Source organism: Siphateles boraxobius, unplaced genomic scaffold (genome assembly GCF_051911475.1).
Source record: "Siphateles boraxobius isolate OS27281-9 unplaced genomic scaffold, OSU_SipBor_1 6, whole genome shotgun sequence".
NCBI lineage: Eukaryota > Metazoa > Chordata > Actinopteri > Cypriniformes > Leuciscidae > Siphateles > Siphateles boraxobius.
The window spans coordinates 30,173,788-30,188,669 of NW_027509186.1; the positions used below are offsets into that span (position 1 = coordinate 30,173,788).

General features: G+C 36.1%; 1 protein-coding gene across 2 annotated transcripts in view; it reads left to right on the forward strand.

The window, feature by feature from the left end:
- Positions 1–14,882, forward strand: part of tyw1 (tRNA-yW synthesizing protein 1 homolog (S. cerevisiae)) — a 66,959-nt gene that overhangs the window by 6,746 nt on the left and 45,331 nt on the right. For both annotated transcript variants that reach the window (XR_013195976.1, XM_077208838.1), the window contains exon 8: positions 10,286–10,418. Coding sequence is in view for 1 of the 2 variants with exons in the window: in XM_077208838.1 (XP_077064953.1) it covers positions 10,286–10,418 (133 nt within the window). In the remaining variant the exon portion in view is untranslated. The remainder of the gene's footprint in view (positions 1–10,285; positions 10,419–14,882) is intronic.

Consider the following 14,882-nt stretch of genomic DNA (forward strand, 5'->3'; position numbering starts at 1 on the left):
CCGAGTACAAATCAGCATGTTTTAAGTTTTAACATCTACTCTCGTGTAATGGAAATCTTTACATAATACTATTCACCTGCCACACATTTCACAACTCAACACAGCTGCTTTTGTATATTTGATGGAAGTCTTATTTTATTTTAACCACAGAAAATATTTGATATTTTGTAAAAGATAACTGGACATAATATTTGAATATTAGGCTATGGTTACCTTGACCATGAAATCCTAGTGAGAAATTACTTGTGAGAAAGAGAAACATATCCAATACTATTAGGTGGGTAGCTATTGACATATTCTATTCTAGCTAGCTAATGTTAGCTACACTAAAAAAAGATGGGTTTTTAAAGGGGAACTTAGCAACTCTAGCTATTTCTTCGCTGATTTTCACTTTTGTTGTCGCATGTTTACTCAACGAGCTCCCCCTACAGCTGTGGGACGTATATTTCACAACAATGTTGTAAAAAAACTCACTTGCGGCCCCTCCTCCCCCTTTCTACCGCTGCTCATGTGCATTTGTTATTATCGAAGCCGGCCAACTTTATCATGTGGAGCTATACCGAGGTGGGTAATTCATCATACACATTGAGGGCGGCGTGTGTGTTTATGTCGAATTGCCATAAAGCAGTTTGTGTTTCTCGCTCGTTCTCGCTTCTCACAAGACTTCCTGTTTCCAACTTACTGGGACGTTAATCCTCATGTTGCAAGGTTGGTTTTCCACCTAGGAATGTTGGGGGGGAGCAGGGAAAGTCACCATTCTCACCAGAACAGGTTATTAAACCATCCAAATGATTTCTAAACGGTTTTATTAAGTTGTTTACGTCAGTTTACTCACAGTTTGTGCTCTATCAGAGGCCGTTTAGTAGGGGTTTAAAGGGATAGTTCACCCAAAAATGAAAATACTGTCTATATTTACTCGCCCTCAAACCCACATGTTACCATTTTGTGTTCTGTGGAATACAAAGTAGAATCTGTTCGCGGAGGTAAAACCAACATTACATGATATATTGTTGACAAGCTAACGTCTTTCCGCGGTTTTATGACTTAATACATAATGATTTAAAGGGTTTATTCACTCAAAAATTTTATTCTGTAATTTACCCACTCTAATGTTGTTCCAAACCCATGAGATTTTCGTTTATCTTCAAAACTACAAATGAAAATGTTTTTAATTAAACCACTGAATGTCCAAACAACTATAACTTTGACACTTCAAAAGGTTCATAGAGATATTGTAAAATAAATCCATATGACTCAAGTCTTCTGAAGGTACATGATCACTTCATATGACAAACAGTTTTAATTTAGGCTTTTATTCGCATACAAACATTGATCAATGCACATACATAGAGAACATCAAAAATGATAAACAGAAGCTCAATTGCACTTTCTTGACGCACAAGAACCAATGAAGTCTCTTCTGGCATTTCAAGCAAGTATGGTTGAGCTGCTTTTTACCATATTTCATGGATTAAAATCATATTTTATGATTTTTGATCTGAATAAAAGCCTAAATTAAGTCGCTCCATCATATAAAGTGATCTTGTCTCTTGTGAAGACTTGAATTAAACCACTTGATTCATATGAATTTCTTTACAATCTCTTAGACTTTTTGAATTGTTAAAGTTTTGAGTGAGTAGACTTTTAATGGAGGGGCAGAAATCTCTAGAGTTTCATTTAAAATATCTTCATTTTAGTTTCAAAGATGAACAAAAGTCTTATGGGTTTGGAACAACAAGAGGGTAAGTAAATGACATAATTTCCATTGAGTGAACTATCCCTTTAAATTTCTATATTTTCCTCATCCAAATCTATCGTCTGGCTTCAGAGGCATTGGAATATAGCCTACAATTAGTATGGACCGCTGTGAAGGTACTATTTTGGAGCATGACGTAATCTCTATGAGCTGTCGTTGTGTGGCAAGAGCTACTTAAAGATGCTTCAAATTTATACTTGGGTTGGACAATATTTTTTTTATTTTACAGCGAGTGGTTTTGGACTGACGTGAGGGTGAGTAAATAATGACAGAGTTAGCTGAACTCTTCCTTTAAAAGGACAGAGTGCTGGAGAGTCATCGGCAGTGGCTCCATTGAAGGAGACTGAGTGGCAGATGGTTTGCTACAGCAGACAGCAGCTCCAACAGGCGCTGGGAAGACTTACGTAACTGTGAACTGTGATCACTGACACCCACTCTACAGGCCTGTGTGCAGGAGTGATTCATGAGACCGAAGCGCAGACAAATCTTCCCATACAGGCGCATATGCACACTCTCGCATCCTATTCGCAACAGAGGCTGCGAGCGCTAGAGCTGAGAAGATCCCAACACCCTTTTAATCCAGTAAGATCCCTTTATGGATGCCTTCAGGATTGGACACGTTTAAACAGATTCAGAGGATATGTTTGGAAATGTGGTTTGCTGTTCAAGCAATCAGTTGATTATGATGTTCCCGATATGAAATCCCAGAAGCTATAAATTTGTCTATGCGGGCAGACAATTTAAATTTACATTTATGCATTTGGCAGACGCTTTTATCCATAGCGGCTTACATTGGATTTCAAGGTACACATTTACTTTCTTATCAGTTCTTGCTTTACCTGGGAATCGAACCCATGACCTTGGCGTTGCAAGCACCAACGCTCTACTGTTTGAGCTACAAGAAAGAAGCATTATTGATTGATTGATTTAGTTAGGCTGACAGTTTAATTAATCATTGTAGTACAATTAGTTATCAAAAATGAAAGCATTTGTGTTCAGAAACATCAAGACTACAGAGGAGTGCAAGGACTTTTTGACATATCTTACAAAGTTGAAGTACTTTGAACTTTTGATGTATTTTCCCTGCGTGTTTTCACAACTAGTTTGTTTGAGCACTTCAAGCATTCTCAGGCCGATATAATATGAATATGCAAACACCCAAAATGATCTCAGACCCCCTAAAAGGACCCACAAACATATTTTTTTCCTTTGGGTCCTTTTGTGGTTCCATTTAGTCTCGTTTTAAAGGGGCAGTAAGCGATTTCTGAGAATAATCATTTAAAACAGTTGATATTTGAAATCAACCCAAACAAACAAACACCCCTCCCTTCATTGCTCTGCCCCAAAAATGCACGAACACGTAATGCAAGCGTGGATGTCTCTTTATCATAACAGAAGCGAAGCAAAATAAAGCTTTGCAAAAAATAAAGCAAAGATGATGAACGAACAACAAGAAATAGCAAAACATGAACATACAGTACACAACAGAAGCAAGATTTCTTTGTCAGTCACCAGCAGCACATTCTCAAAACTCACATATTACTTGCGTCTGGAGCAGAAACAAAGCAACCTCTGCATCTGTTTTCAGGCTTTCCCGCTTCAGTCTCTACAGTGTTAAAACATTTCTAATATTAACACGGGTGCTAAAGCTCTTGCCTAGTGATATTCCTCTGACCTTTTCTCTTTTTTCATGTCTCTCAGCCATCTCTCTTTCTACAGTCTTTCTCCCTCTTGCTGTCTCTCTCTCCTCCCCCATCATGAGTAGACACGCCCCTTACTGCTGATTGGCTACAAGTGTTGTTGTGCTCGGTCCGATCGACTTTCAACCACGTTTTTAGAACGCTGTTTAAGATTTTCTCCTATCTAGCGCTGAAATTGTGTATGACTACCTGAATATTACTTTCTTTCCCCTCCCATTCTGAGGGCATTTTAACTCCTACGGTGGCCGTATTATTCCAAGATTAACATGGCTTGAAGTTCGACTTTGTCCATGAGTGTTCCTTCAAGTGATGAGGTTACTTTAAAAAAACAATTACAAATTGCATTTAGTTATCTAGTCAGTTAACATGTAGGTTATGATCTCTATGTAAAACGAATAATAGTTTTACGTTTTCATTATTTTTGAACCATTTCATTGCTAACATCATTGCCTGTCCTGTTGTCGTTTTAAATCTCTCTTTCGCTTCCTTGGCGACTCTGTTACATGTCCTCGAGAATAGGCGTGAACTTCCATCTTCAACAGGCTTTCAAATCTGCCGGCAGTCGCGAGCAGTGTTGGGGAAAGTTACTTTTAAAAGTAATGCATTACAATATTGCGTTACTCCCCAAAAAAGTAACTAAGTACGTTACTTAGTTACTTTTTATGGAACGTAATGCGTTACATTACTTTTGCGTTACTTTTTTTCACCTGCATGGGCTTGTTTGTTTGTTTTTTAATAACAGCTAAAACAATCTATTTTTGCCAATTGTTAAGGCCCTTTCACATCAAAAGTTAAATGAACAAGCCTAAGGCTGAAGGAAATGCATATTTACTACTGTACAGTAGAGGGCGCCGCTCAAACAAACCTTTCAGCTGCTGCTGTTCTTGATTAAATAACAATAGGATACAGGAGAAGGAAGTTCGACACTCTTATTTCTAAACCTAATCTAAAGTCATTTTTGCTTATTAGTGACATTGAGACAATGAGTAACCAATGACTTATTAAGACATTGGTTAATAAAGTGAGATTAAATACATAAAGTATATTTGTGTAATTTAACATAGTTAATTATAAAACTTTTGCACAAAATTCTGAGATTGCATTTGACTGTTTTTATTCATTTTGAGGAATACTGAATGTTTTTGTGCAAGTGAGATGAGTAAATGCATGTTCAATGCAAACGCACACAACACCTCACTTTATTTCTCTCAACATGGGGACAGGAGAGCTGTGAGTCAATAAATGTGAAAAAGTAACTAGCGTTACTTCTTTGTAAAAGTAACTCAGATATTTTGTTGTAAATTGAAAAAAGTAATGCGTTACTTTACTAGTTACTTGAAAAAGTAATCTGATTACGTAACTCAAGTTACTTGTAATAAGTTACCCCCAACACTGGTCGCGAGTAATCTCCCCCTCGCATTTGTCACGGTGCCACTGACTGTAAAAGCACAAAAGGCGAAGCTTGAATTTAATGTATTTTCAAGATGGAGCAACTCGCTCGTATGTATTCTGAATGGCAAATAGAATGCTTACGACAATACTTGATTAATTGGTGGAAGTAATTACACATCAATGAGCACATATCATTTTAAAAGAACAAAGTGTTTTTTGCTAAGAATCAACTTAAAAAATTACACAATGTAGCTTTAAGTCCAATTACATTGTGAACAAAGAACACTGAGTTCACTTGCAGCTAGTTCCCTTGCTGGTTCACTGTAACTGAGTTGGATTTGGTTCATTTGCATGTGTATGTGGAAACACCCTTAAAAACACTAAGCTTATGGCTCAAGACTGATGCAGCAGCCAAAGATCCTTAGGTAAATTTGAGGCATGCAGAATCCAAAAATGTGCTTATCTTAGAGTAATATTTTAATTTGGAGACTCAGCAATTTTTTCACTTAATTTGATTGTTTGAAGTAGAGTAGTTTATTTGATTTATAACTTAACTTTCAATTAATTGGGAGCCCTAATAGTTACATTTAAAAGACATCATTAAATTAAAATTGGACTAAGTCAATCAGGTTTATTGTCATTTTTAGCAAATTGCATGGAAATGATAGAAAGTGAGGTTTCTGGTTATATTGTGAATGATTCTGTTATTTCAAAGAGAAAAAATAAATTTCATCGAAATGGTCGTAATGATTTTTCCCTCTTAACCAAGTCTGTATGGCCAGGCTAAAAAAATAACCAGCAATTTAGTTAATCATCTGAGATCGTCAAACGATAATGGATAAAATGTCTCTCTGTATGCGTTTAATTTTTTAATTTTGCTGAATATATTGCTGTACTCTAAAACCATCATGTTAGAAGTTCAGTGCATTAGGTATTTCATGTCTGAGAGGTGAAGTGTCCTTTCTGTGTCATTGTCACCAAACAGATTTGCAAGAATATCCAGAGGTTTTCTGAACGATCATCCCATCTGCCATTAGTCAGATAATCTCACTCTAAACTCGCACCATTGGTTGAGCCAGTATTGCTGTGTCAGGACGCTTAAACAAAAAATAAATAAAAAGTAATTTTTGATTACGCCACAGTATGCCACTTGTTTCTGCATATTTAGCTGTGATGGGATGTATTTTAACATAAAGACACTTCAATTTTGTTTCTAGTTTATTGACAGAAGTATTGTCTACCTTCTACTGTTTGTTTGTGTCACTGCTCAATGCTCCATAAAAGTCACAAACCTCTAATAACCCTTATGTTCAGCAAATGCCATTGGTACTCTTATGTTGATCTAGCTAAACTGGTTTATTTAGCTCTGAGTTTGTTTCATCTTCACGCTCTCACAGTTGTACCTTTAACCCAGAGGAGGAACACACCATTACTTTAACACTCTGGTGACATGGTCGTCTGCTCTGCTCTCTGTTTGATTTTGCTGTAGTTTATCATTCTTGTCATTTAAGAGCAGTGAATACTTTTTGAACGGGTTCTTACATTTAATGTAAATGTTCTCAGCATTTTATTTCATATTAGATAAGCAAGACATAATTAGATGCATGCATAATTCACATTCTTAGTGGTGATTAATTATGTATTAATGACACTGGAATAATGACAACTGTTTTGAAATACAGTGTGTCTAGATTGTGTAGATATGGGTCTTGCGTGTGAAGAATTACTCCGCTTTGGCTCCAGATGGCATCAGAGACATATTGTATCTTGGCTTTACTAATGCATACTCCTGACCTTGCATTCCTGTACGATCTGCACTGCTTTAATAGTGAGATTTTTTTTTTATATAAAAAGAAAAGAATTTCTATTTATGAGTTTAATTTAAAATAATTGTTCATCGCAGTTTGAGGTGCAGAGATGACATGTGATCCATTCATAGGCTTGTGTGTATGACTCTGTGGCTGTTTCTGCATTGCTTGTTGGAGTGGCACGATGTAGGTTACATTTGGTTCAAACACTGCTAGAACAAACCTTCTCAAAACTCATGCCAGTGGCAGAAACCTTTTAGAAAGATTTTCATACGGGGCTGCTAGTGGTGCAGAATTTGTACCTTTAAAGACCCCCTTAAAGGCCATCTATATTTTTAATTTTTTTAATGTCTCTTCTGTTTACCAGGGCTGCATTTTTTTGATTAAAAATATCATTGGTAATGTTGTAAAAAAAGTATTACAATTTAAAATAACTGTTTTCTTTTTAAATATATTTTAAAATGTAATTCCTGTGGTGGCAACTCTGAGTTTTCAGAAGCATCACTCAAGTCTTCAATGTCACATGATACTTCAGAAATCATTTTAATAATCTGATTTGTTGCTAAAGAAACATTTTACATTAGAACAGTGTTTATTTGAAGTAGATATCGGTTTTTAAGAATATAAATTTCTGTACTGTCACATATGATCAATTTTATGCAAATTAATGATCAATTCCTTTAAAACATACATTGCTGTTCAATCAGTTATTTATATATATATGTGTGTGTATGTATATATATATATATATTTATTTAATAAAAAAATTAAGTTAAGTTTCTCTCCTAGGAAAGTGGGCAAAAAGTATAGGTGGTATATCCTGCACGGTCCTTATTTCTAGTTAAATGCTCTACAATTGCGATTGTCCCTATCCTTAATAAACCAAATAAGTGGCTGTTGACTCCTTTTCATTTTCCAATTTGGTAATAACCGGAGTATAGACTCACTCCCACTCCTAAAATCAATAGCCACTTCCTAAGAGCCTCTTTCTTTTCGTGTTAATGGAATAGTTCACTCAAAAATGAAAATTTACTCTCATCCTTATTTCGTTACAATCCTGTATAAATTTCTTAATTCTGTGAAACAAAATTATTTGATCATTTTATTTCAAGACTCGTCAAACAAGTCTTTTTCATGCAACTGTAAAAGTTGTGACAATTCTCCAAAAATCCTCTTTTTCTGTGTGTATGTTCCAGAGCATAACAATCAGGTTTGGAATGACATGAGGGTAAGTAAATTACAGTATTTTTATTTTTAGTTGAACTGTTCCTTTAAAGCTCATGTGAGACATTATTCTGGTATTCCACTGATTATTTGCAGATTAATATATACATATATATTAAAGCACACATTTCAATGTCATGCATAGGCTTAGTGAAAATACTGCCTCAATCCACACATGCACTGTGTAGTATTAGCAAGGTGGAAATTGAGATAACCACTCGTGAATGGGCATTGTCCTGCGGCCACATCAGCCCGTGTGGGACAGGCGGCAGCCGGAGCGGCTTGTTGTCATTTTGGCTGACTGTCAGTCTGAATGTGTCAGCTGCTCAGCCTGAACTCTGCAGGGCCACTGCCTGCATCGCCGCTGTCACTTGCATGGGTGGTTTGTGGGAAATGGAGCGTTTCCAGCTAAAGAGAGCTGCTTTAGTTCTGCCATTCTGAAAGTAAAGGGGTGCAGGGAGCTGGCGATTGCAGGCTAGTCAACTCTACGTTGTTTGTGGCAGTTCCACGACAGATTTTCCTGTGAAGGGGCATAATGTCCGCTTCTCAACCCAACCCCACCTAGTGCCTTCCACCTGCTATTACTGTTGGATTTTTCTCAAAGGACATTGTGTACTCTGGAACAAACAAAGTCACACAAACACTGAAACACAGCATGTTTAGCACCTGTCTCTCAGACCGGATGTTGAGGGACCTCAAAGTTTTGTCCAAGAAAACAAATCAAGGAAGGCAGAGACGATGGGGCTGAGACGTGCCACTGGTAGGAAAATTAATATCAGAAGGAAGCGCCTGTAGGGCTTAAGTGCCTATTTGTTTAAATGAACATTGTAGAACTGGCTGAAAAGGATAGATATTTTCTTGTTGTTGTTGTTCAGGTTTTTTCTGTTTTTGTTTTAAATTTTTGTTCTGTTGATTTATTTTTATTGAAGCTAAATGAGCAAAAATATTGATTTGGTACTATGTCTGGTTTTTATTATTTGAAATATATAAATCTAGGGTATTGTAAGAGCACAAACTGTGCCTTACAATGATAAATTGGTGTGGTTTTTAGTAATTAATTGTTTTGACAGCCTTGGGTTTTACGTGCTGCACATTTCATACAGATCCTTTTAATGTACTGTGACATGCTGTAAGGGTAAGAGCATTTACTATGACCTATGGAGTCCAGCTTAGAATGATTATTCCCTTCATCTGCCACATACAGTACTGCACCTTTGACTCACAGTGTCTGAAACTGAAAACCAGACTGTCTCTTACCTTTTAGTGTGGAGAAAATTGCAAATACCGACATAATATATATACTTAGGGAAGAAATATGGAATAGTAACATTTAGGGAAAAGAAGCAGGAACTATAAGTCAGGCTTTCGCCACAGAGTCTATTTTTGCTGCGCTGCTCGCACTGAATTAAAACCAACGTGCATTGTTTTAGGTCAAAATAGTTAACAAACATGGGGGGGGGGGGGTTTGCATAACTAAAAAAAGGGGGAACATGGTCGCATCGCAGCAGAGTATGCTGCACAGACAATGGTCGAAGGAGATAACCTGAAAAAGGTGGTACAATGGGCGATACTCATCTGTATTTGCCGTACACAAGCCGTGGTTCAGCTGCGCGTGACAAACGCAGCCAGTGTGAAAATAAAATGGGCGAGTAGTGCTCCTGCTCAGCATACGCACAGCTTCTGCTCTGCTTACGCTCTGCTTACGCTCTGCTTGTGCGTCTAGTGTGAAACAGGCGTAATAGAGGAATGTAGTAAGGTTAAGCATAATATTTACTTGGATCCCTCACAGCCACTTTCTCATCTGCATCAAAGTACAGTCTGTTTCAAAGGCTGTGTTGTAAGTTTTTATTTTCCCCACTGAAATGTTTTGGCAAGATGTATTTTCAGTGTTGTTGGATGAATGATCGACCCCAAGGTATTGGTGGAGTGATTAAAATTTACCTGGGCTGCCAGACTGAAAAATCATATCTCTGAGTTATGCACATTAGTAAGAAAATTTGGTAACGCTTTATTTGACAGTGTCCTTGTTACATATGTTACTTGTACTTACCGTAGTAAAAAGAGTAAATTATGCTTAATTACATGCAACTAACCCTCAACCAAAACCTAATCCTACCCTAACCCTATAGTGAGTACATGCAGTTAATTATTATTACTCAGTACTTAAATATATAATTATACTGTAACAATGACACCTTAAAATAAAGTGTAACCGAAAATCTAATAAAACAAGAGTTACTTTGATCTCTTTAGTTATGTACATATTTAATAATATTTTGAGAAGGTTCAGAATTTTGTTCCACTGACGCACCGCCATTGGTTGTGTAACTATGATTGAGTTTTTTTTTGTTCAATATGTGACTAGTTTTGTGTCTTTTTTTTCTTTGTGATTGTATGTGCTGCAGAGGATGGAGGGAGATGAAGAGGAGTCCCAGAGGGTGAAGCTGTCAAAGCAGAATGGAGTGAGGAAGAGCGAGACAGAGGAGGAGCGGAGAGAGATGATCACTCCTGCCTTGAGAGATGCTCTGACTAAACAAGGTACAGCATGACCTTAACCTGCATGTGTTATTCACTCATGCATAGAAAGATGTCTGTGACAGAAATAAAAGTTATTGTATAGCGGATATCTGCGCCAGAAATAAAAGTTATTGTATAGCGGATATCTGCGCGAGCGAACACTTCTCTTCATCATTCTGCTTCTCTAATGAAAACTTGAATGTCTTTGTAGCTTGTACATTCACTGTTAACGTTATATTTAAAAGTTTTTTTGTTTTTTTTTACAGAAATAATGTGGTTGGTTTTCAGGCAATATTTACATGCAGTACTCACCACTATAATGTTAGGTTATTGTGGGTGGTAGATGTGCCGTTATTTTCTTTTCCTGTTTTGTTCGTAGTTTGTGTTTGTAGCTTTTAGCTTGCAAAATCCTCTTTAGTGTTCTATTAAAAAACATTATTGTGAATATCACTGCATGAATAATTTTTTTTTGGACATTTTAATAACATTGCACTAAAGTTTGGGATCAGCAATTTTTTATTAAGAAATAAATAAAAGGATGCAACATAATTTATCAAAAGTGACAGTAAAGATATTTGTAATGTTACAAAAGATTTCTATTTCAAATAAATGCTGTTCTTTTGAACCTTCATTTCATCAAAGAAAGTATGACCTTTCCACACAGATATTAAACATTATAAAAAATGTTTCTTGAGCAGCAAATCAAAATATAAGAAGGATTTCAAAACGATCATGAGACACTGAAGACTGGAGTAATGGCTGTTTTGATGTCATGTCTATAGCACACATTGTGGATTCTGCAAGACTTGTGGTTAGGGTTTGTTCGGATCTCTAACCTAAAATATGAGTAATAGTGGTCCACCATTAATGAAAACTCTCGCTATTAAAATTATACTAGCTCTGCAAGTTCGACAGCTGTAGCTACTTTATATCATTTTAAGCACACAAGCTACACAAGCTCCTCACTGTTTACTGTTGTGTCCCATTTCCCTGATGATGGACAGTTGTTTCCTGCTTTCCTAGCTGCTTTAATTGAGTTCATCTGAGATGGTTGTTTCATCTATCAAAAAAAACTAAATACTGGATGCCAGGGCCCTGATGGTAATAATTAGGTCCTTGGCGCTGACAAAGTGTCACCCCTTATTGTAAACCTAGTTTAATTTATGATTGTTTCTCACACTTTTGACAGTTTTTGCTTTCCGTAAGAGCTCCCATGTTTGTTATTAATAAACTGTCTGGGGAGCTAAAAAGTTTTCTCCTATTGCGCACTACAAATTTCACCCCCGTCGTCTGGTTTCTGATGGAGCCTCTGATGGTGTGACTATGCCTAACGGAGCTTAATGATGCAGCAAAGCCCAATTACTCCTCTCCTGCCGCTGGAGTTCCCTTGAGTCTTTAGCTCCACACCTTACATTAGACCAAGCTGCCTCCAGCCGCATACACACACTGCACACCAGAGGCATCTCACATTTCTAACAAGGTTGTGTGTACTACCAATCAGTGTCCAATGTGCAACACTTCTGAGCATGCTGTTAGTTTAACATGCTTGATATCGCAAACTCACAATCAATAGAGACCAGGAGATCTCTTTAGTATGAGACCCGAATTGAGATGTATTGAGAATTGAATATTATCCTGTTTCATTGGTAATGCAGTGTTATAAGGTGAATTTCACCCAACCTGTCAAGAATGTGTCCAGGTCATTTCTTACCCAAAAATGTATAAGGAACAATTAAGTTGTTTTAGTACACAGCTGTCTGGAATACTTAATTCTTATTGTTTAATCTCAACATTCTGCAGTAACATTTTTGGAAGTATAATTTCTCTCGCATAACTACATAATTTCAATTAAGGGTGCCTGCGTACGTTGGTACCATTTCAATTACACTGGAGTTTTTTTTTTTTTTTACAATTATTTATCGATCAGTCGATATTAGATATTTGTGCAATCTCATCTCCCTTATTTTTACATTTAGATGACGGCAAATGTAATGCTAAGTGGATCTTTAAAAACTAATCATTTTATAACACAGCTAAATATCTTTATGAAATATCAAACTGAATATCCACCTTTCATACTGCACATTGATGTTGTAAAGGTGTAAATTAAATGGTAGCATTTACAGTAAAATGATTGATTTTAGTTTTTAGTGTTTTATTTATTTAATTTTGGGGAAAAAATCATAATCTTAATATATCTATATCTGTTGTCTGCCATAACATGAAAATAGTTATTGGCTTATCGTACTGTAATAGAAGATAATAAATGCACAGTCTGTTTATTATTCATACAAAATAAACCCTGACAGAGTGATTAAAACAGACATGAAGAGAGAAGGGGGATTTGCTTCATATTTTATATATATATATATTATCTCACATAATAGGTGTTTATGCACATATTACAGCCTAAGACTATTAGAATATTGTGAATGTTTTTAAAATTCACATTTTGCTCTATTTTATTTTTGAAGAAAATATAACCTAGACATTTTATTGTTAGAGGCACCCTAAATTAAGTGGTGGTCACCTCATGGTGGTTTGTTTTTGCAAGTTGAGTTTTATGAACCCACAAACGAATGTGTGTAATTTAGCTGATCTTGCCTGCAGTCTAGAGAAGGTTCTGATGTGAGATTATATAACACTCATTTCCTGAGGGGCTGACTGGTAACCTCCTCTCGCTCGTGTTATTTTTGCTGTTTTAATGATAAACTGAAATTATTCCCTCTGGCATTATTAGCAATGATTTAAAGATGAAGGGAGGGAGAGAGCTAAAGAAATTGTTTTAAGTGACTTCCTTTAACAGCAGAAGAAATACAACAGCTAGAGCAGAAAAAGAGGGCAAATGTGTTTGGTCCAAGTGATGGAGGCAGGTGAAAGTTAAAGCCTTGAAATTCCTCTTCATTTTCCTCACGCCATAAATAACAGCTTTATGTATAACAGCGGGTGTGCTAACACAAAAACCTAAAATTCTCGGGACAGCAGCATGTGTCTAAATTTTAATCTTAAGCGTTCTATATATATATATATATATATATATATATATATATATAATATACATACAACTGCTATTTTTAATTTATTCATTTGAATCAGTTTATACTGCCAAATTTGCTGGTTTGATTCATAACTCTGCTTCAACTTATTGATGGCACCATTCAGAAATGTTCATACTCATCTACAGTATTGTGGTATTTTACATTTATGAAAATTTCTTGTTAAAAATATATGTAACTAAATATCACTGGATATTAATGAGTCATCTATTGATGCATCCAAGTAAAATATATTAAATTCATTAATTTTCCCCTTGTATTAATTTAGAGAAACAATTTTAATTTGGAATTTTCTTTCAGAATTTTACGTATAATTGCCTGTTTGCTCAAAATAATAGAATAAATGAAGAAACGCATGCTTTTAAACCAAATTCATTACAAATACCGTGATTGTATATCAAATCTGATCAAAAGGCTGGACGTCTCAAAGTATATTCATTTTAGATCACCTGGACGTTTTTTTTATGTGTCACTAATATGTCAGTGCTTCAGTTTCTATGCACATGATTCCTCATGATTTGAAGATTTAGCATGGCTCTGCTTCCAACTGCCTAATATTGAGCCTTCACAGCTGAAACCAAACCTGCCCTCTGATCCCGGCTCTATCCAAACAGATGCGGTTCTTCAGAGAGAGACGAGCAAACACCTCCCTTACATCCTCAGCCCCAGTGAGCTATTTGCAGACATAAAAGACAAGAACATGTTTTTGATGTGGAGTTTAGCTAATGAACATGGGAGAGAGAGATTGAGATCATTCGTATGGAGCTTCTCTTTCTGCTTTTCTTACCACTTGGCCTCCTTTATGCACGTAGAGAGAAATTGTGAAAAAGAGAGGAATAACTCACTAAAAATGAAAATTGACATTGTTTACTCACCCCCAACCACATTTTCTTCTTTCTTTCATCAAACACAAAATATTTTTTTTGGTCTGTATACAGTGGATGGTAATTTATTAATCCCAAAATGGACAAAAACTAGTCCTTGTTGGTCTTGAGACAAATATAATGTTTGAATAATGTCTGTTTGCATCACAAATGATGACAATTAAAAATTTTGGTAGAACTATCAATGCTGTGCCAAGTGATTTTTAGAGAGGTTTGTCTCTCTTCCAACAGGAAGTCTCGTTTAGCTGTCATGTGAACTCTTAACAGCCCTTTCAGCACAGAGCGATGCCTTTATATTCTGCGGTTTTATTAAAGTCCCCCAGTAGTCACTAATTGTATCCCTTAAAACTCATCATTGATCTAAAATTACATATTTAAAGGTTTTGCCTGTGTAAAAAAAATGTCATGCCTTAAAATAGCTTGAATGTGACACTACACCCTTGCTTCATTTAGTATACGTGTATCCATGAATATACTAATTAGCCCCGCATCAGCTCAGAGATTCACTTGGCCAATTTGTGTCAACTGCTATAGGGAATGATGGT